Genomic DNA, 23,285 nt, shown 5'->3' on the forward strand with positions numbered 1-23,285 from the left:
CTGAGCCTTAGAGCCTTTACTGACAGTAGTAAGCTGCCACACAAACAATATATTGGGAACTGAATCCATGAGGGATCTAACAATACCTTGCAAGATTTGAGAAATACCTAAGTGACAAGTTTTGCCTGACCTGACCTAAACAATAGATTTACAAAATTTAGGACCATACTGATTTGTGCTGAACTTGCCTCAATCCTGTCCACCACCCTCATGCTAAGCTGCATGTGGTCCCTCTCCTTGTTCTTAACAGCCTAGCCTGCCTTCCCTTGGTGGAATACTGGTTCAGTCTAACTGAACCTGTGTTTTCCGATTTGCAAAACTATTCTGAACCTGAATAAAACTTTTGCTTTTAACCCCATTTATGATCAATTGGTTTACAGAAGTCACACGATTATTCCTGCTCCAGGCTGGTCCATGTCCTGGTCTCATCTTCACACTTCGTTGGCTACATCCTCAAGCTCCTGCCCTTGAGGCCCGTGGCAGCCTAAGAATGGGGAGCCCAGCAGCCTGTACAGAGGTCTGGGGATCATTCTCTCCAAGGGCTCCCACCCACTATAAAATGGACTAGGTGGGTTTGCACCCATATGGAGGTAGGATTAGTCCCTACCTAGGGGCAGACTCTCTTCCTTCTAAGCAGGCCTACGATGGGGGACCAGCCGAGGGAACCCTGCAGTCTCCATAGGGCTGTCAGCAGAGGGTAATTGTGCCCCTCAATGTTCTAACCTTGCTCATCCTATGCTCAACCCAGGCCCATTTGTGTATCTGGACACAGCCAGTCTGGGTTGCTGGAAACAGATCCTCACCTCCCAGTCTGTGCCAGCAGCTCAGTTTTCCACTGTCAGCCATTGGTCTCTAGAGGGTCGGAAACCTGTTTACAAAGTTAATAGCCAATCTCTGCATTTCTGCTGAACAGCAAAGGTGAGGGCAGGGTCAGGTTCAGCATTGTGTTGACTATACCACTGGGCGTGTCAAATCTGGAGAATGATGGTGGGGGGTGGGGTGGGAAGTAGAGCGTAACAGACACCACTGTCAATCCTGGGCACCTGGGCTTCAGGATGGGCACAGCTGTGACTTTTCAAACTGACATGAACATGGGGAAAGTATGCTCAATTAAGTTGTTTTGGGAAATATAGAGACTTTGTTGACTGGGTGATTTTTAGGAAAACATTTGATTTGTGGTTTAGTGAAAACAACTCTTGAGTTGAACTGACTAGCTGGTTTAGGTTACAGAATGTTTTCATGTCTCTGGTGTTTATTTAAAAAGGAATGGCGTGCCTTTAGTTTTTTCGATTATGGTTTTTCCTGAAAAATACAAACCAGAACTAAGCTGCTCAGGAAAATCTCTTTCTTCCTGGCAACATATTTAGTTTTTCTGGGATAGCTGATGTTCCATTCCAGACTACTAATTCTGGAATTCACCCTCATGCCTCACTCGGCAGAACAGGAAAGTTATTTATTGACCATGGAGTGCCAACTAAAGTCAGGTCCTGAGAATACAAAATCCCTGAAGCTAGGAGTTGCTCATAGCCAGTAGGAAAGTAGAGGGTAAAGCAGATGGGCACAAACCCTGAGCAGTGGCTCAGGGTAAGGATGAAGATGAATTAGCTAGCTTGGAAGTAGAAAGGCACAGTGGGATGCTCTAGTGAAGGGACAAAGAAGGGCCACCAGAAGAGCTGCAGGTAACCTGTGGGCTGCAAAATGGTGGGCCGGGTGGAGCCTCCTGGAGGGCTGTGGAGACTGAGGTGGAACTGGAAGGACAGGGGAAGACTGGAGTGTAGGGAGCCCATAGGTGCCCCTAGACAGTTCTGGTTAGTAATTCAGCAGGAAATGCTGGGGTTAGAGAAGAGCTGAAGGTCCACGTAGACTGCTCCCTCTTCTCATCCTGCTCTGAGGGAGATTGGGGAAGTGAAGCGAGTGAGATAAAGGTCTGAGGAGAATCACTAGTGGGGATGGGATGGGGGAGGGGAGGTTGGGGTCAAGAAGCAACAGATCCCTGGGGTTTAGTACCCAGGCTTCCCTGGCAGGCATGGGTGAAAAAGGCATGTGTGGGAATAAAGTGAGGAAGAGGGACTACAGACCTTTTTAAAGTCTGTCATAAAGGGAGAAATTAGGCCTGGGGGAAATGCATGTTAGACCCTACCTTCCCTATGCCTTTTTTTTTTTTTGGTGGTTCTGGGGTTTGAACTCAGGGCCTCATGCTTACTAAGCAGGCACTTTGAGCCACTTCATCAATACCTGTGCCTTTTCAAGGACAGCTTTGAGTATTTGGGGAACAGCAGTAGAGAAGGAAATGGAAACCCAAGAAGGAAGCCAACTTGATGAAGTTGAGGTCTCTGAGGAGCAGGTCTATGAGCCCTTGGGGTGCACTGGACACTGGCTATCACTCCTCTAATATCACTCCTCTCCTCAAAGAAATAGTGATACTGGGCTTGAACTCAGGGCTTCACACTTGTGAGGCAGGCACTCTACTGCTTGAGCCACGCCACCAGTCCATACACTCACCTCTTGAAGCTTCCATCCGCTGGACTTCCTACCGCACACCCCTTCCTCCACACAAACATCCTGAATGTGGTGCACAGCTGGGCTTCCCTCCTGGAGCCACTTTGTCTGGACTCCAAGGTCCTTTGTGATATGGCTCCACTTGACCTTTCTTTCAACTTGTCTAAATTTTCAGCATCCCTCAGGTCCAGTTCAAGTTCCCTCCTCCTCCAAGGAGCCCAGCAGCACTGACTTCTGAGTATGTCCCTGTTGATCATGCTGAGATGCCATCTCACTCCTGAAGCCTCTGAGGAGCCCAGGGCCTGCCCCAGCTCTTCAAGGAAGGCCTGAGGCTACCACTTCCCTCAGCCCTACCCTGCCAGCCATAGCAACCAATGTGCAATGAGCTGCTTGTAATGCTAGGATGCAGTGAGCAGAAACACCTTCCTAGCCATTCCAAGTGAAGCCATACTTCCCAGCACCCCCTGTAGCTATAGGACTAGATTTAGCCAATGGGACATGAGTAGAAATGAGAAGTGCAACTTTTGCTTCATGTCCCTAAAAATAAAGTTGCTTGCTTTTCATGCTCTTTCCCCATTTTAGGTTGGAATATGGACATCATATTGACCCAACTCTTACCATGACAATGAGAATTATATCCTGAGGACACTGGGACCAGAAAGTGGAAAGATACTGGGTCTCTGGACATTTATATGAGAAATAAATGAACATCCACCTTCTTTAAGACACAAAAGTTTGACACTTTGGTCAAACAAGTCAGGCTTGGGACCAAGTTGGAATCTAAGACTTCTAGCATCCCAGCTTTGAGATATGCAACACTTATGCATAAGAGTACTGGAAATGAGGATACATATGAAGGGAAGTGGGAGCTATTTAACACAATCAGTGTGGACATAAAGACCTTTTCTGGACAATCTAGGTGGCTTTGGAGGAAAGTACCAGGGACTTGGAAAGATCAGGCTGGCCTCAACCCCAAACGTGAGCCTGTTCATCTCTTCCCTAGGCTCCTGCCCTTAGGGAAGGTGAGACCCTGGTCATCTGTCCCAGGGAGTGAGGCTCACTGCTACCACTGGATGGGGTGGGAAAGAAAGGAGAGTCCTGAAAAGAACCTCAGAGCAGGAAGTACATGACAGAAAGGAGGAGCAGACAGTTGAGAGACAGCAGCAACAGCGGGGCCAGGAGTGGCCTACAGAGTCCCAGCTCTGTATGGCTCCCCCACCCCAGACAAAGGGAGAGACATTTCCTCAGGGAGTCAAAGCTTTTATTACCTGATAATCCCTAGTGTGGAGACAGATACCGCTCGGGTCCCATTACTCCCCATGGGGGGCTGCTGGGATGTAGGCTGTGGGAGAAGGGAGTGGGCTGGAGAGGGGAGGGATATTTACAGTGCAGGGAGGGAGGGGATAGAGGTCTGCATGGGGGCACCGGGACAACCACTTCCTCAAGAGCTCTGAGAACTTTGTGCTTTTTTTCTTAGTTGGTGCCAAGCTACCTGGAATGGGTTTTGTGTTTATCTTCTTTAGGAAAAGATGTTTAAAGTAAAGAATAATTCAGCCCAATTTCCAGGCTGAGGATTTCACGATATCAATCCAAACATCACACTATTTAATTCCCCAATAAAACATTGGAAAAAGGACTATCAGTACTAACACATTTACATATAAAATCTCCACCTAATAGGTAATAGAAGCCTATGTACCAATTTCTAAAACAGTTATAAGATATATACACAATTTTGGGTATATTAACAAAACAGAATATTACAAAATATTAAAGGCAAGTCTCCTGTTACTTGAAGTTGGCGTAGTCTGAGAATGCATCAATGTATTCCTGCACCACCTTGTAGCAGAACTCATACTGTTCCTGTAGGGTGGAGGAGGGGAAGAGAACCAGGGTTACCAATGAGAACAGTGAATTGCAATTGCTAACAGCTCTGTCTTTAAAAATCGAAAAATGAGAGGAAATGTATGTTTGTGGACTTTCACGTGTGCCCTGACCTGTCTACCAGAGTTCCGGCAGCTCTGTACTCTGGGCTGATTGCAGCAAACAGACTACAAACAGAGCTGACCAGACTGATAAAGACAGTCCTTGGCCCTGTGAGGTCAGACGTGAATGTGGCAGGTTGCGATGTGCCCTGGCTTTCAAAGCTTCATCTCTTCTTAAACCTCCTCAAATTCACTTTCTTTCCTCTTTTATTTTTGGTGGTACTGGGGTTTGAACTCAGGGCTTCTCGCTTGCGAGGCAGGTGCTCTATCATTTGAACTACATCTCCACCCCAACTTTTCTTTATCCCCTCAAACATTTCTAGCTTCAGAGGATTTAGGAAAACCTCTGTGGATCCAGACTATAAAGAGTCAGATTGCTCAGCAGGGAGCTGAAGTTGAATAAAGGCAGGTGTTCCTGTCTCCTCCACACAACCCCTCTACCCTCCCACCACCATAAGGTGAAGCACAGAGAAGTCTATGGGTCTTTCAGGCACCCTCTTGTAACCTGCCACATTCCCTCTGGGTGTACAGGATATAATCCTACTGTGATCCTGCCTCCCAAGGCACTTCCTGTCTCTTTGGGGCACCTCCAGAAAGAGTAGGCCTCTGGTCAGTCTTTTGAATATTGGGTGGGTCCTCTGAAAGCATCCTTCCTGAGAGGGAAGGGCTGCAGATGGTGTGGTGGCACAAAGACATGGGCGGCATACCAGTGTCTGGACCATGTGTGGCCGCTGCAGCCTCAGGCTCTTGACAGTCTGGAAGACATCCAAAATCCCCTCAGCTTTCACACGCTCCAGGACTGTACTCAGGGCACAGAAGGTCCCTGTCCGTCCTGCTCCAGCACTGAAACAGAGCAAACACACTTACCATGCTTCCTTTGGACCTCTTGCCACCCAAGAAGCAGACACAGGCTGAGACTGGTGCTGGGAAGGTAAGTGATCCGTGGAGGAGGGTGTGGGTGGGGCAGGAGGTCCACAATTACCTCTGCTCTTCCAGCCTGGAAGGGGCTCTGTGACAGCACATCTCTGGGGAGGTGTGCACACCTGCTGCTCTTCCTGTTCCTGCTGAGAGGCTTACCTGTGGGACTGTGGTGACTCACACACCACTAGTACTAGCCCTTGCTATTCATCTACAATTTCTGGGTTGCCCTGACACACTGCTGGCTCAGGTTAGTGTTCTAGTCTTCTCTTTCCTTTCCCTGACAAATCTGTACTGCTATGTTTGTTGATTCTTTTCCATGCCTTTCATCTTCTTTCTAAGTTTAAGGAAACCAGACTTCAGCTTTGACACTATCCAATCCATCCGATGTCATCAATTGATTTCCTCACCAGACACTTGAAACCCTGCTCTGTGGCAGAGATTCTGGGGCTTAGCAGTCCCCCCAGACAATAAAGGGAGACTGTTCCCAGACAGTAAGGGAAAGAGAAAGACGAGAAGAGTTTCAGGCAGGGTCCTTGGGGAAGGCTCTCTGGGAAAAAGACTCTCAGGCCCAAGGGTGCTGAAGCTGTGTAGCTGTATCTGATGTAAGAGCAAAGGAGAGTGGTGGGGTAGGGTCAGAATCCTGTAAGAATACCAGCCCTCAGGTGCACCCCACTGCCTGGCATGGCAGGAAGCTCTCAGATCACACTGGGCCCTTGTTGTTGGGATTCTAAGTAAAGGAATAAGTGCAGTCTGACTTACTTTTGGCTGCTGTGTACAGGAGGACAGAATGCAGGGGAGGGTGGGAGCAGGAGACTAGTTAGGGAAGGGGAGATGGTCTGGATGAAAGGCTACAGGGGAGGCAGTGAGTGATACTTGGTTTCTGAGATGATATGCAAGTAGAGTATGATTTGCTGATGGGTCAGATGTGACATGTGAGAAAGGGAGAACAGGACAGTTCCAAGGCTTCTCATAGGAGTTAAGGTGATGGAAATGCCACTTACTGATTTGGGGAAAGCTTTGGGAGAAAGATCAGGAATTCTGATTAGAAACCTAAGTATCAAATATACATGGAGATGCTGAGTACTGGATATATAATGCTAGGTATATAAATGTGGATTTAAGGAAGAGAGACTAAACTGGTGATAAAGACTTGGGAGTATGTATTAAAGCTAACAGACTTGGTGAGCTACCTAGGGGCACTCACTGTCTGAGCCTTGGGCCACAGATGCGGTAGAATCAGCACAGGACATAGAGAAGGGTAAGCCTACCAGGAAAAAACTAGGAGAGAAGCCATGCTAGGGCATTTCAGAGAGACAAGTGATAGACTTTGTCCAGTGCTGATAACAGGTTAAGTATAATGAGGCTGGAGTGATCACTGGCAATCTGGAGGTCACAGGTAGTCCTGAAAGGGTATATATGTGTGTGTGTATGTATGTATGTATGTATGTATGTATGTATGTATGTATGTGTGTCTATGAATGTGTGTTTTAACTGGAATGTGCTGGACAGAAGATAACAGAAAAGGAACTAGAAAGTTAGTATGCACAAACCTTTTAAGAACCTCTACTATTGGGCTGGCGGAGTGGCTTGAGCAGTAAGAACACCTGCCTAGCAAGCATAAGGCCCTGAGTTCAAACCCCAGTGCCACCAACAAAAAGAAAAAAAAGAATCTCTACTATTAAGACAAACTCAGGGTAAAGGTTTTTTCTTTTTGGATGGTATGGTGCACTGAATATAGGCCCTAGTGTATGCTAGACAAGTGCTCTGCTACTGAGTTAACATTTTCCAGGTCAACATTTTTTTTTTCTAAAACAGAATCTCAAATAAAATTCACCTTCTCTCCCTAAACAAGAGTCCTGTCTTGTTAGTCACATCGACAGTTATCAGTAAGCCCAGCTCAAACCTGTTTTCTCTTTAACTCTATGTTCTTAGTCTTGTTCATTTTTTCTCAAACCATTTTCAAAATAATTGCTCTTTTTTTTTTTTGCAGTACTGGGGTTTGCACTTAGGGCCTTGTACTTGCTAGACAGGCACTCTACAACTTGAGCCACTAGATCCAAATAATTGCTTTTGTTCTTCCCATGTTTAAGGAGACCAGGCCATCACTCCTGCATTGCCCATCTGGTCTCTCCAATGTTGGTCTCCCTTGCTGCTTTTCCTGTACTCCATCATGGTTCCTCAAGCCTCCCTGCCCAACATGTATGTATGTGTGTGTGAGTATGGGTTTGAACTCAGGGCTTCATGCTTGTTAGGAGCCTTCAGTCTTATTTCTATTTTATTTATTTTTTTGTAGTTCTAGGGATTGAACTCAGGGACTCCTAGCAAATGCTCTAATACTTGAACTTTACCCCAGCCTTTTGTTTTTTAAGATAGGGTCTCACTAACTTTACTCAGGCTGGCCTCTAATTTACCAGCCTCCTACTTATACCTCATGAGAGGCTGAGATTACAGCTGTGTACTATAATGCCCAACCTCCTGCGAGTGTTTTTTTTTTTGGTGGCACTGGGGTTTGAACTCAGGGCCTCATGCTTGTTAGGGCAGGTGCTCTTACTGCTTGAGCCACTCCACCAGCCCTTTTTTCTTGTGATGGGTTTTTTTGAGATAGAGTCTGGCAAACTATTTGCCTGGGTCTGGCTTCAAACTGTGATCATCCTGATGTCTGCGTTCTGAGTAGCTAGGATTACAGATGTGAGCCACCAGTACCCAGCTCTGCCCATTATCTCAATGTTACTAATTCCCCAGGACTTAATGTGCCAAGTTCAAACTCCCAGATCTTCTCTGATTACTCAGCCCTGTTTTGATCTTCAAACCGTGTGCTTACCAACATTCTGCTCTGTGCAGGTTTCCTCATGGTCTGACACAAGCTCCTCATCACTCACTCTCCCCAATCTGCCTCTCTTGATTTTTCTTTCTGCTCCCTATGAGGGCTTTGGTGAGTAGTACCTGCAGTGTACAGTGATGGGGTGGTTCCCCGACTGCTGCTGCTGCTTCTGCACGGCTGCAATGATGCTGATCATGCCCTTTCCATCACTGGGGATGCCCACTTCAGGCCAGCCATGGAAGTGGAACTGTCGGATCTGCCGACTCTTGTTCTCCTTTGGAAGAAGGGGGATCAGGGAGGCAGGGGCAGCCCCACTTTCCCTGTGGGAGAAGCCCCACGCACCACCAACCTTACCCTGGTGTTGGTGACCAGGAGGTCTCGGACAGTGTAGCTCTCACATTCTTCCTCCTTCTTCAGCTCCACTGTGATGTCGCCATAGGACACCAGGCCATCAGATGGCCAGTACTGGGCACACTTCTCCTGGAGGGACAAATGGGAGAGGTCATGGGCTAGAATACCATGTATAATAGAAAATTACTGCCCACAGGCAGCCTAACCCTTGTCAGTATAGCTACGTCCTACTCTGGCACACTTCATTTCCAAGGTATTGAAAACTTGGAGGATCACACATCACTTCACATTATCCTAATTAATTTCCAACTCCAATTAGTCAGAGATAATCAGTTAACCATTTGGTGTGACTTATTTACAGTTTAAAATTGCAACATGACAGGATCTGTGAACTCTGAGAATCACTTCGAACTGTACCATACTCAAATGACTGAATGTCTTTTCAACTTTCTTCTTCCCTTCCCTTGGGGTATTTCCATGCCTTAGAGCTACTTACATGTCAGACTACTAATTCAGAAACCATAAGACATTAACCCTCCCTCCAAGCCAAAGTTCTCCACCACTATTCAAGTCCACAGTGTCCTTTTATCTCTTTAATCTGCAATGGTACCTGAACATTGAGAGCACTTGCATTTCTGTCCTTGCTAGTGAGCAAGAGGCTTAATGTCTATCTTTGTCTACACCTGGATTAATTCCCTCCATAGTTCCTTTCGGTGCTGTCTCTTTTCATCTTTGTATCCTCAGCACCTTGCTCAATGCCTGGAATATGGTAGGGTCTCATTAAGTATCTGGTAAATGAATATGTTCAATGTCTGCAGAACAAGTCAAGGTATAAATATGTAAATAAAACAAAATAGTTATATAGGGCTGGTGGAGTGGCTCAAGTGGTAGAGCACCTGCCTAGCAAGCATGAGACAAACCCCAGTACCACCAAAAAATAAAATAAAATAAGAAAAAGCTATGTGGCCTATTTCTTTAGAGCATTTTGGGATAGTAGCTATGATTCTTCACTATTGGTAAATATTTTTCAAGTTAAAAAAACCGTATTTTCAAGTACATATATATATATAAATTCATTAGAAAAGATCTGGAAAAGCCAGATATTGGTGACTCACACCTGTAATCCTAGCTACTCAGAAGGAAGAGGTCAGGAGGATTGTGGTTCGAAGCTAGCCCGGGCAAATAGTTTGTGAGACCCTATCTTGAAAAAAACCCATCACAAAAAAACGACTGGTGGAGTGACTCAAGGTGTAGGCCCAGAGCTCAAGTTCTGGTACCACAAAAAAAAAAAAAAAAAAAAAAAAAAAAAAGAATGAAAGAAAAGATTTGGAAAAATTTAGAAAAGTAGAAAAAGAGATCACTGATAGCCTCACAGTTTCAAACAGAATTGTTATTAAAGTGGTGGGTCAAGAAAATGCCACAGACCTGTGTTTTTCTACCCATGTCCATTAGGAGCCCCAGTGCTCTTTTCAACTGCAATAGTTAAAAAAAATTCTAATGAAGCCTCACTTCAGCCAGGTATTACATCAATTTTTAGGACATTGGTGAGTGAAATGATTTTTCTACCACATTCCCCTCCCAACACTGTCTTTAGTTTCTCAGCCAGGCCTGACAATGGGCTTAAAAGCCATCAGACTAGGGCAGAAAGACAGTATCATCACACTTTACAAGAGAAATAGCTACTTGGGTAGCAGAGGCAGGAGGGACTGTTAGTTCAAGGCCAGTCTGAGCAAAAGTAGGGAGACCCTATCTTAACAAAACGAAACAAAACAAAACAAAAAATGGCTAGGGCACAGTTTAAACGGTAGAGTCTTTGCCTACCAAATGCAAGACTCTGGGTTCAATCCCCAGTATTGTAAACCAAACCAAACAATGAAAAAACAAAAGTATGTCCCTGCACCTAACAACTTTTAGGTCTTCTGATCCTAGTTATGCTCAGTGAGAAGAAAAGGGGCAGAAAGCAAGGAGGCCCCAGGCAGGCAGAGCTGGGGAACCACAGGAGAGAGGCCCCTCCTAAAGCTGGGAACAGGAAAGCAAACTGTACTTATATGGCTAATGCTAATGGGACAATGACAAGATGGTTCCATAAAGTCATGACTGACCATAGGGCTGATAGACCAGTGCTGTGTAGAGTGAATTTCAAGGTGACACAGTTACTGGGGAAGCAGGTAAGGTGTTCTGAGAAAAAACAAATGTGGCAAATTTTATGGGGCTAGGATTTACAGGATGACATGAAGCAAAGAGAAACCATACAAACTATGGTAGCTATGGGACTGAGGCAGGAATTATCCTACTCACCCAGGTGGTCAGCTCTCCATATGGGCTCAACAACAAAAACTGAAGCAGGTTTCACTCACAAACAAAGCCATGTTATCTGAGAGAAAAAGGGGAAGAATGGAGAGAAACGCTGCAGAGGTGTTTCTTAGCTGTGGGAGAGCAGTGGTGATAGCTGTTACTGCATCAGCATTCATTCACAGAGGCTGCAGTGAGCTGATGGAAGGCAAGGGCTTGGGAGGAGGCAGAGGAGCTTCAGTTCAGGGATCTATGGGGTGACTCTGCTCTGGGCTAAGGGACAGGGGACCCTTACTCAGGAAGTAGAATGTGGGTCTAAGGAATCCACAGCAGAGGAGGCAGTGGCTGTGCTCACGTTAGACAAGGCTAAAGATGTCAGGGAACCCTACTGTGGATGGAGATATAAGGGCAGAGCTGGAGAGCAAGTCCAGGAGGAATCAGGGGCTTCCTTCTTAAGGTCAGAGGCCATGACCCATATGAAGGGTAGAGGGGATAAAAGGAAATGGAAATTAGGGGATTTAAAATAAGCAAATGGAATGGGTGAGGTGGTACATGCCCGAAATCCCAGCTGCTCAGGAAGTAGAGATCTGGAGAATACAAGCAGAAGTAGAGATCAGGAGATCAGAATACAGCCTGGGCAAAAAAAGTTGGAGAGACCCCATTTCAACAAACACTCCTATAATCTCAAGTATGTGAGAGGCATAACTAGGAAGACTGCTGCCCAAGGGTGGCTCAGGCAAAAATAACTAAAGTTAAAAAAAAAAAAAAAGAAAAAAAAGAAAAGAAAGTGGTAACATTTGGGAGGCTGAGGCAGGAAGATTGTGAGTTTAAGGTCAGCCTGGGCAAAACTGTAAAGCTCTATCTCAGAAAGCAAGTAGACAAACAAAATAAACAAGTGAAACTACAAGGAAGAAAGGCTCAACTCAAGTGTGGGGCTACATATTACCACTAAACATTTCTAAATTTTGTATGCAAGACCAGATGCAGGAAGAGCAATTGCCAGGCTACTTTAGGTGAGGTTCAGGGCTGGGGTGTGTGATAGGCATCACCGTTGCCCCATGGGCATGGGCGCGTTCCTCAGCAGGTGAGATGACAGTGATTGTACCAGAGAGGGATTGTTTCAGCTGGAGAGAAGTGGACATACTGATCAGGTAAGAGGACTGACAGACTGCATGTGGGGGTGAGGAAAGGGGAGTAAGGAGGGTAACTCCCAGACTTGAGGCATGAGTGAACAAGTGGAAAGTGGTCTTATTTATTGAGATGGGTTCAGACTAATATGGGTGGACTGGTATGGGGGTGGAGGAGGAGGAAATCAAGTTTTAATTGGGCCATATGAAGTCTGAGGTCCTTAAAAGACATTCATGTGAAGGTAACAAGTAGGTACTTGGACACAGTGTTCTATAATTGTGAAGGAGAGTGGGTAACTGGTTTAGAAACATAGATTTATGGACTGCATTTAAAGCACAGGTTTGGCTGTGACCCTCAAGGATGATGTGTCCAAGAGAACAGAGTGAACTAAGGCCTGAGTTTAGGATGCTCTGATGTTGAAAGCTCATGGAGAGGTCACAAAGGAAATGACAAAAGAGCTAGCAGGGCTAGTGGCAGTGACACTGGAAGCTAAAGAGTGTTCTGAAAGGGAGACACCGATTATTTCAAATGCTGCTATAAGAATGGAAGGACTGGAGTGAGGACAGAACTCAAGGAGAAAAAGGCAACTCTTTAAAGGAGTTTTACTGGAAAGAAGTGCAGAGAAACAGTATCTAGATGGAAAGGAATGTGGGATTAGGGGAGAAATTTAATAAACATATTTTTATTTAACTTTATTTTTTGAGCAGGATCTCACTATATAGCCCAGACTGGCCAGGAACGTGCAATCTTCTTTTTTTGGGGGGGTGGTGTACTGGGGCTTGAATTCAGGGCCTACACCTTGAGCCATTCTACCAGTCTTTTTATGTGATGGGTTTTCTTCTTGTTTCTGTCTTCTGAGTGCTGGGATTACAGTTGTGTGTGACATCACACCTGGTTGAGATTTTTGTTTTTTAAAGACGTATGTAGGATGATGTGGAGGCAAGAGAAAAGATAATTCCAGCAGCAACATCACTGAGGAAGCAAGAAGGGATGGGACCAGAAACACAGTGGGCAGTGGGACTGGGATGTAGGAACCCATTCCCACTGTAACAGGAGTGCAGGGAGAGAACTGGTACATATTTGAATAGGTTTGTTACTTGGGGATGAGAAGAGGAGTGTATTCCTGCCTGACTGCTTGAAGAATGAGGGGGTCACAAGCAAAGGTGTGTGTGATGCTATAGGTTTGAGTAAGAGCAGAGGGAAGAGCAGCAGGATTGCCAGATGGTGCTAATTACCCAATTAGAGTTGTTCATGAATTCAACATGAGAGCAGTTAGCAGTTTTGTGTTTATTCTCAGTGATTTTTGCTATCACATGGAGTCATGTAACTGAGTTTAATAGGGTAGAGGCCATGAAAGATAGTGGAGTAGACAATGGCTCTAAGACTTGATGCAGACAAAGAATTACTGAGTAAGAGGAGAGAAATATCGTGGTGAAAGACCAGAGGTAGTTAAAAAGGTGGGATGCCTTGTTGAGCTTCCAAAGGCAGTCCTGATACATGGGATGACAAGATCATGGTTTGACCACAGGAATCAAAAGGATTAAGGACAGATGGATAATCCCTATGGATACTGATGCTGAGAGAGAAAGAAAGAGAGAGAAGAAGAGAGAGAAAAAGAGGGAGACAGACAGACCAAGCGAGCAAGCAAGTGCATGAACTGGGAATGGTGGCACATGCCTAAGTCCCAGCTACTCAAGTAGGAGAACCACTTGTGCCCATGAGTTTAAGACCAGCCTGTACAATATAGCAAGGCTGTCTCAAAAACAAAAACAAGGGCTGAGGGTGTGGCTCAAGTGGCAGAGCACCTGCCTAGCAAGTGTAAGGCCCAGAGCTCAAACTCCAGTACTGACAAAAATAAACTAAGTGGATCAAAAACAAAAGCAAAAGCTAGTCATGGTGGTGCAGGCCCGTAATCCCAGCATTTGGGAGGCTGAGGCAGGAGGGTCATGGATTCGAAGCCAGCCTGGACTACATGTTGAAACTGTGCCTCAAAACAAAACCAAAAACATCCCTCAAAACAATAAAACAGAAAAAGAGAAAAAAAAAACCCAACAATAAAACAGAAATAGAAATTGGGGTTCAAAAAGGAGCATAAAGCCAGTGGGTGAGGAATGGGAAATAAGGAATAGGAGTTTAGTGCAGCAGAAGAGAGTTTAGGAGTTCAGGTTTAATCTCAGCCTTAACATCTTCAGGCTATGGACTATACATGGGATACTGTAAGAGGCTGAAACCAAGTTTTCCTGTCTCTTGTGCTGTCTATTTCACCCTCCTTCCCATAGATAGCACTAAGTTTCTTGTATGGTCTAAGGCTGACAACAATGGTGGGGGCACAGATTTGTTGGCATCATGTTCTAACACTTTAGAGAAGTGCAACAAGAGTTGGGTTGGACTGACACAGTGCAGGAGCTGTTGATGCTGTCTTGCCCACACTAATGCCTAGTCTAAGCTGTGGCTGCTGAGGGAACCCGGCATTACCAAGCATCTTGACGAACCCTTCTGGTTAAGGTGGAACAGAAGGGAAAAATTCAGAAGAGAACTTTTTTGTTTATGGTTTTTTGAAACAGGATCTTGCTATGTAGTCTCCTGTCTCCACCTCCCAAGTGCTGGCATTATGTGCACTACTGCTGGTTTAGAAGAGAATTAAGCTTTAATTCTTTTGAGATTTTAATTTATATAGGTAGAAACTTTATATGTAGGGATTAGACTTTTTCTCTAGAAATTTAATACTAGGGGTGTAGAGTGATGGTATCACTTTGAATAAACCCTTCATTGTAATATTTAGGCTTACTTTGTTAATATTTCTAGAAGCTATACCTGACAACATGAATGGAAGATGGAACAAGAAATGAAATGTTGCCTTTGGGACCAGTGAGGCTTTGTGAAGAATGTGATTAATGTCCTATTCTGATCCATTCAGAAGCTTCCAGGAGCAAGAAATACTAGAGAGACATAAAAACACAATTGCAGAAGGAAATGGGCCCCCAGCCAATTGATGGCAGGCTACCCTTTCTTTTTTCTTTTTCTTTTTTGTCAGTACTGATGTTTGAACTTTGGGCCTGTGCTTGCTAGGTAAGTGCTCTACAACTTGAGTCACATCCCCAGCCCTCAATGTTGCCCTTGAGAAATGCTTCCTTTCCCTCTGACCTCTGGTCACACTAAGTTCTCTTCAAAGATGACAGTCTAATAATCTGATTATACGGAGGCAGAGGTATTCACTGGGCCACATTTTATTTCAAGGTGGTGGACCAACAGAGGATATCTGAGCTTGCTGTTCTAGCTCTTCCATGTGTTCTCTGGGCCTGCCCATCATTCAGTTGGGGAGAGGATGTGGGGCCCTGGTGTAATCTGCACATTCTCTCATAGCTTATCAGAGAGGGCTAGCAGACATGCACATAGGTCATAACACAGCAACCCAGTCCCAGCTGGCCTTTGTTTCTCAGGTGTGTTTCCTGGGGTGCAAAGCCAAGGATCTTAATCCAAGCCTCCCACTTTATCAGTGTTGTTACTGATGACTGATGAAGACCTATGTAGGACGTCAGCTGATTAGGTACATAATACAAGCTTGAGAAGAATGAGTTACATGACTGATTAGAATTGAAAAAAATCTTGACAAAATGAAACATCAGGGTGAGCAAATATATCTAAAACCTTGTATCAAAGTTAAAGAAACTGAACAAGCACAGAATGAGTAGCAACTAATAGTTGGAACAACTAATTTAGTGTGCTTAATTTCTAACTGATTACAATCCAGTGAGTCACAAGAAGGTCTCATCCTTAACTCTCTTGTCGGGGTCCCCTCAACTCTTTCATCCTCTCTTGGAGTAGACCTTGTACCAGCCCTGCCATAGTTTCACTCAGCTTCTGGCTTGCTCATTTCTTATTTGTCCTCCTCATTTCACCAGAGAGATTAAAAAAAAAAAAAAAAAACAAAACCACAAACTGGATTTTTTAAAGGCTCTTTAACTACTTTATAAAGTCCCAACTCTTCTCAGTAGCTTAGAAGGAACTTTCTCACCAGGACTTGCTAGCTTACCCAGGCTCATTCTATTGACTGTGAACCCTGTTCAGAGATGCTCCAGGAATAATGAACCAACCACTTACCATAGTGTACAACTTTGACAGAAAGAGGCTTTGAAAGAACAAATACGGTGGGAATACAGACTAGGTTGCCCTCAGATACTCCATAGAGGCCTGGAGCAGGAATAGAGAGATTTCCTATACCGAGTGGAATGAATCTGGGGGTCTCTTTAGTCTGATCTCCTAGACAACACTAGTTTTTAATGAACTCGAGGGCTTTTTTTCTTTTTTTTGTATGTATGACTTTTTTTCTTTCAAAGATTTCCTTGTTAAGTCCATGAAGCATGGCTGAACTGGCACTAGGGACACCCTTCTCTTGCTTCATCTTTCCTCAAATAACCTGCTCAGCCAATAAAGGCATACCATATTTCTAGCCCAGAAAGGGTAAAAAAACCTCTTGTTAGAGAATATTAAGTTGTAAAATTCTTGCTTTTGTCATTTTTCAAGTTCTTTTGTTTTCTTCTATATAGTCAGCAAAGAGGCAACCTGATTTTAGAGATACTCAGAGAGTTCTACTTCAGAGCCTGGCTGTGCATACCGCTCCTCACATTGCTGACCTTGGTGGTTTGGAGAGAGTGTGTACAAAAGGCTAGGTTGGAGGGCTAGATGCAGGAGCCCCCTGTACCTAAAGGGTAGGATCTGTCTGGAATTGAATAGGGACTCAGCTCATTCTGCTTTTTTAGTCCTGGGAGAAGTTGATCACTGCTCAGATCCCAACTGGCTAGGTGATATACCTGGACAGTATAAATCAAAGAAACAATCCAAGCATACCTTTTAGCACATCCCCTCCCTCCCCAACCTTTTCATTCTATTTCTGTCACTTACAGCCCAGAACCTTTTGGAGCTCACCTGGCCTCTCTCCTCTAATTCTGTTAGCATCACGATGGAACAAGACTTCCACTCCCAAATCATTCGCCAGAAGTCCTCAATTGTGTGGAGAAGAGGGCCCTGGCTGGCAATGTAGGAGTCCTTCTGCCGGTAGCCCTATATACATCAGGTCAATCACAAAAGTAAGGTGCTTTAATCAGGAGGGAAGAGTGAGTTGAAAAGGAGCGTCTGCCTGGGCAGCAGTGAGACAGGCCCCTACGAAGAGAACAGGGCTACCTGGAGGCACATTCATCCCAGGCAGAGTTCCCCTTTGGCTAAGGATCAAACCCTGGGAAAGGGGAGCAGGTGCTGGAGATAAGATGAGGAGAGCAGGAATGGGGAAGAATAGGTCAATTTTTTTCATTTTCTTGGCTATGAGCTTTCTCTCTAGGAATCATACTGGCATACACCCTCTGTTTCTTCCACTTTCTACTCTTTGGGGCTTGACAGATCCAGTGCTCAGGGTGGATAGATGAGTATTGTTTCAGTAAATGTTGATGGACTCAAAGATGATCCTTCCAAGCCGCAATTCAAGGGAGGCACTGCAAGCCACAGGGAATCCCCATAGGGTGTTGGGAGCTCAGGAGTACACACCCACCACTTACATCAATGAAGGATGCATTCACATAGTCTGTGTTTTCCTCGCCCCGCTTAACTGGAATGATCACTCTGTTGAATTCATCTGTAAGAAGGACAGTGGTTTGTAGCTTACCAACATATACCCCACCCCTTCTTTCTTTCCACTGTTCCTGCCCAGGCCTTGGGCAATGAAATGCCAGTTCCTAGCCTAGGAGACAGAAAACCTTTGGCTTTTTTTTTAAAATATTTTTATTTTTAACTCTGCTTGCCTTTGGCTTTTATGCTGTTTTATTTCCAGAAGCTACTAAAGAACTGGGAACAACATGAGGCAAAGCTGTGATTCTTGTCTCCAATCCAACCATTAGCTAATACCTGAGAAGCAGAAGGGGTGGAGGGAAATGGGGGTTAGGGCAATAATGCTTTGGGGTGAGGGCTCTTACATGGAATGATCTGTAAAACCCGGTTTTTCTTCATGTTGGCTGGAAGGTTTCCAGTACGCATCTTGTCATTCTGGATTTTGATTGATGTTAGCTTCTGAATGCGGAAAGAGAGGGAAGATATTATTGATCCTACTAGCAACCTGAGGAGACCTTGCATAGGCCCACCTGGCTGCATGCTGCGCTTTCCTGTCTGGCTCGGACTTCCACTTCACTGTTGGAACACTGTTTTTTTAGTCTTTAAGTTCAGTACTAAGTCAATGGTGTTTGGGAAACACTGCCTTCCAGGGTCCTGTGGACCCTTCTAGGCTACTGTGGACCTTTCTTGGACTCCTCTGGACTGAAAATTTATGATCCTGAACAAGGATCCCAGTATGAAGGAAGGACTGTGCCCACATGCCATCTACCTTACTGGTTCATCCCTAGAAGTAGTCTTATATTCTTTAGAAAAGAGTTCAAATGTTCCATTCTCCCTTTCCAATCCTGAGGTCCCTTCTTGATCCCTGCTACCCAAAGTAGCCCAAACATTGGCAGTATTAATCTCATTTTGTTTGAAATGCACAATCTCAGGTCCTAACTCAGACCTGCTGAATCAGAACTTGTATCCTGACAGATCCCAAGGAATCTGTGTACACATTATTGTATCAGAAGGACTACTTAAAAAAGGAAGAGGGTCCTCACCATCCCAACCCACAATTTCTTGCTTTTGGGAGTGCTTCTTATTGATGAGAGCATGACATAGGTTTTTTTCTTTTTCTTTTGGGTATTGGGGATTGGACCTGGGGCCTCATGCATGGTAAGCACAAACTCTACCACTGAGCTGTACCCCCAGCTCTGACATAGCCATCGTGAGCTGAGGGCCACTGTCTAATGGCATACAGCAGAGTGAGCAATCTAAGGTTCACAGGCCAAATCTGGTAGGCTGCCTATAAATGAAGTTTTATTGAAACAGCTCCAGTCATTTGTTTACATGTTATCCATGGCTGCTTCTGGGTTATAATGACAGTGTTAAGTATTTAGATCAGAGACTATATGGCCTGCAAAGCCTACAATATCTATTATCTGGCCCTTACAGAAAAACTTTGCTTGTCCTGTACATTATAATCATGTAGGAAGGCTGAGGGGCTTTAAAAAATACTGTTGCCTATTTTTCTTTCCTTCTAGAACAATTCAAGTGATTCTAACTGGCTGGATGGGTTGAGACTGACAGGTGGAGTAAAGGTTCACCTTAGCCCTGGCATGCCTCTCCAGGGGACTCACCCAACTCCTGCTAGTAAATGCACCAGGAGTCAGCATTTACCCAGATCCACATTCGCTACATTGTGTGGATCCTTCAACCTGGAGACGGTAATCCAGCCCCAACTCACCTTAAACTCCTCCTCTAATCCATTGTTGCTGGTCCCAGGGATTTTGTTATAAATTTTCTGCAGGTGGGTTTCTAGAGAGGTCACTTCCAGTTCTGTATCCCCATAGAGATAATGCTCCAGAAGGGCTTGGTATATGAAGACATATTGCATCTGAAACATGGACGACGTGGAGTTCTCAATTACATAAATAATCCTTGGGGCACCAGAGCACTTCTCTCCTCCCCTCATTCCAGTTCACTTCTCCTGTGATCCCAGAAGGGATAAAATGATTCACCCTAATTATCCCAACTCAGTGAAGTAGAACTTGAAATACATGTGTCCCTCTAGGGGTGCTTAACTTGGGAGGGGTGGGGCCCCATTTCTGCCTTGGTGTGCTGGCAGATTCTGTAGTCTGAAGGGGCTGCCAGAAGCTGGAGATGCTCCAGTCCCCCAGCCAGCCTCCCTGTCAGTTCTGTGCCCTTAACACAGAGTCCATCTCACTGCTGCTCCTGGATGTGGTTACATTTTGACCACAGGTGCTGGCACACTTGCTTTTCTTGGGGACTGTTCCCTCATCCTTAAAGCCCAGTGGAAACAACAGCTATTTCCTTACTCCCACAGGCACAAAGCCGTAACTTCCTCTGTTTTCTGTTTCTTGAACTATATTTTATAAGGGCCTTTCATCGCACTGAATGATGATCATTTATAACAGACTGGGATACTGAACCCTTAAGGTGGGCAGATGTTTTTGCCCTGGAATGCACCTCCCTCTCCAGGCTCACCCATAACAGATCACTCACGTCTGTTTGCACCATCTGGCAGCGCTGGGCCCGAATTCGACTCACAAAGCCATATACATCCACTTTTCGCTCTGTATGCATCATGTCCAGCATGGCATCAATGACGACAAATGTACCTGTGCGCCCTACACCTGCACTGTAGCCAGAGAGCAGGGGGTTACTGTGATGGTCAGCATGAACTGTGGCAGTGGAGGGGAGGGGGACAGTTTCAGCTCAGGTTCTTTCTCCAGGCCTCTAAATTCTAATTCCAAATGCAGTAGAGCTGATGCTCTTTTAGAACCAACAACTCCACTCTGCTGGGTGGGAACTCCTAACCTCTATCTATCAGGACTGGGCACTGGTCTGAAGGTGGCAAGGATATATAGTCAGAACTCAATCTAGCCTCCTGGCTTAACAACAAGGTCTTCACAATCTCAGATTTGGAGGACTGAATTTCCTTCCTTCTTTCCTCAAGTCATATTCTCTGCCCTTCATTAGAACTTGAGGAGTCTCTGGCTACTACCTTGGCATCCATTTGTGCATCTGCTCTGTGTCAGTCTCCATGGCCAGGATCCCTGTGCTGTTTTCCTGCTCTGACCAAGAGGAGAAAAAGTAGGAGCCAAGGGTCAGGCCACACTGACCTGCAGTGGACTACGATGGCTCCTGCATATTGAGGGTTACAGGCCTTCACCTTCTTGAGGAACTTGAGCATTCCTATTGGAGTGAAAGGTACACCAAAGTCTGGCCAGCTGGTAAAGTGGAACTGAGTGATGAGGCGCTGTGGTTTTCTGTTGGTCATGTCACCCACCTGTAAAGTGAGGAGATCCTGTGTTTACCTTGATACCCGGGGTAGGCAGTACCAGGGTAGGGAGGGTACAGCAGTAGTGAAGTGAGAGGGTATCCAAGGAACTTTTAATCATGGAAAGAGAATCTTCCCAGTAATCCCATGGGTTAGGCATAGCTGTTCCTATCATCCTCAGCCTACAATGAAGATGAAACTCACAGAACTTAAATGACCTGGTTAAGGCCCCAGAACTAATAAATGGCAAGGTCAGAGCTAAAATGTAGGACTTTTGAGTCTTGGTAAGTCCCCTTGCCATAACACTACATGCCCTTAGCTAAAGGGAACCTTGCTTCAGATCTCCAGGGTTGCTCTGGAGGGTCCAGAACAAGGCCCACTACATCCTTGCTGTTAAGAGCCTTTGGAGCAGAAAAGGAGAGGTGAGACCAGTACCAGGAGACTGCCTCACATCCCATGCTTTCTTTCCGTGTGGCCTAGTTGCACCTAAGGTAACTCCATCTCAATAGGTACTATTCCTCCTCATCATGAAACCACTGCTCACTTAGTTTTCACAGAGTTCTCTGGAGCCTGGATCTCTGGTTTCAGAATCCAAATGTACTACACACTCAACAATTCCTGAGCATCCTGAATAAGAGTGGGGATGACCCAGCCTATTCCTGCACTCTTAGCAGATCCTAAATGAGAACCAGGAAAAGAGGCAGAAGACAGTACCTGCTGAATGCAGAACTTTCGTACTGTGTAGTCCACCAGGACAGTCACATCCTCTACAGACACACGGATATTCCCATAGGTCCAGCAGCCTTGGTCTGGCCAATACTGGGCACACTTACACTGGAAATAAACAAACACACACTTCACCTCAGACTGCCCTTAGCAGATGCAAAGGGTTTGAAAGGAAGGGATCACAAAGCAGACACTAAAACCCCCAGAAAGCCCTATGGCCTCTTCTCTCACCTCAGTCAGCTGTAGATTTACTTATTCTAACTTCCTTTTATCAAACTCCTCGGCTTCCAATCTCTTTACCTACATACAGCCTTAGCCACATTATTTCTCCATCTTTCCCAATCCCTTCCCCTAAGTTCAGGAAAAATCTGAAACCAATTTACTCACAAATCTGCAATTCCACCACATTCCAGGTTAGATTCCAGAGGCAACCCTGTGTGAACCCCTGGAACTAGCAGCCTGCTATTTTGGATGAATTATTGCAGACTGTAAACCTTCCTTGAGCCTAAGGCCTTGGACGGCTTCTAGAAGGAAACTAAATATTTAGTAAAATAACTTTTTTTCCCCCCAGTGTTGGGGATTGAACCTAGGGTCTCACACATACTAGTCAAGTACTGTACCACTGCGTTATACTCTCAACACGGAGGTAACTATTTAAAACCCCAGTCATTGTGGAGCTACTGATCAACTCATCCAATACCCTAGGTGGTGATCAAGTGACTCCTGGGCCATTCTTGAGAAAGAATATCATGAACGGGGATTCCTCTCTGGGGGTTGATCCAGGACCCAGGACTAGCATTGGCTGTGGTGCAATGGCAGAGCTGGCCAGGCCAGGAATACACTAGGCAGCTACAAAAGAAAGAGGAGCAGTCAGAGGCTGCCTGTAGGATCAAGTTAGTGCTTCAGATCCCCCTGCATTTCTGCAGGGTCTCAGTTCTTACAGCTCCCTCTGCTGACTTGAGAATGTACCCAAGGTCTGGGGAAGTGGGGCAGGAAACCAGGGGAATGAGGGACTAGAAAAGCCAGTTCTGTGGCTTTAAGAACTGGCCCAAGTCTACCTTCTCAGTTTTTTTTTTTAAAGTACTGTTGTACTAGGGGTACACTGTAACATTTACAAAAGTTTTTACAATGTATCATAGTTGAATTCACTTCATTCTCCTTTATTTTTTTCTCTCCCCAGTACTTGGAATAGTTTCAACAGGTCTCATTTTTCCATTTTCATACATGAGAACATAGTATTTCCACCAGATTCATCCTCCTACACCCTTTCCTTATATTCTCCCCCTCCCACTGGTACCAACACCCAGATAGGACCTGTTTTATCTTCCTATTCTCTGTTTTTGAAAAAAGACATTTTTGTTTAAAGTTTCATTGTGAAACTTTTGTGACATTTCCATGTATATATGTATTATAACCTGGGTTCATCTTCTTTCTACCTTAATCCTCTTCTTATGGTGATTTCAACAGGTTTAAAACATCTATGTTCATTCTTGTATGGAAAGTACCTCACCCATATTCACCTTAACTTCCTTCTATTTATTTATTTAATTGTTATTGTACTGGAGGTATGTTGTGGTATTTACAAAAGTTCTTACAATGTATCATAGTTGGATTCACCCCTTCCATCATATCTCCCCTACCCCCATTCCCGGAACAGTTTCAACATATTTAATTTTTC

General features: G+C 45.0%; 1 protein-coding gene across 6 annotated transcripts in view; it reads right to left on the minus strand.

The window, feature by feature from the left end:
- Window positions 1–4,083: 4,083 nt before the first annotated feature.
- Window positions 4,084–23,285, minus strand: part of Ptpra (protein tyrosine phosphatase receptor type A) — a 142,809-nt gene continuing 123,607 nt past the window's right edge. For all 6 annotated transcript variants that reach the window (XM_074074457.1, XM_074074455.1, XM_074074453.1 and 3 more), the window contains 11 exons: window positions 21,596–21,715; window positions 20,724–20,890; window positions 20,104–20,239; window positions 19,325–19,474; window positions 17,961–18,054; window positions 17,547–17,623; window positions 16,924–17,058; window positions 8,581–8,706; window positions 8,349–8,500; window positions 5,192–5,327; window positions 4,084–4,362 (listed from right to left, as the gene is read on the minus strand). In XM_074074457.1, the coding sequence (XP_073930558.1) occupies window positions 4,288–4,362; window positions 5,192–5,327; window positions 8,349–8,500; window positions 8,581–8,706; window positions 16,924–17,058; window positions 17,547–17,623; window positions 17,961–18,054; window positions 19,325–19,474; window positions 20,104–20,239; window positions 20,724–20,890; window positions 21,596–21,715 (1,368 nt within the window). In that variant the 3' untranslated portion in view covers window positions 4,084–4,287. The remainder of the gene's footprint in view (window positions 4,363–5,191; window positions 5,328–8,348; window positions 8,501–8,580; window positions 8,707–16,923; window positions 17,059–17,546; window positions 17,624–17,960; window positions 18,055–19,324; window positions 19,475–20,103; window positions 20,240–20,723; window positions 20,891–21,595; window positions 21,716–23,285) is intronic.

The sequence above is a fragment of the Castor canadensis genome, chromosome 5, assembly GCF_047511655.1.
Source record: "Castor canadensis chromosome 5, mCasCan1.hap1v2, whole genome shotgun sequence".
NCBI classification, from domain to species: domain Eukaryota; kingdom Metazoa; phylum Chordata; class Mammalia; order Rodentia; family Castoridae; genus Castor; species Castor canadensis.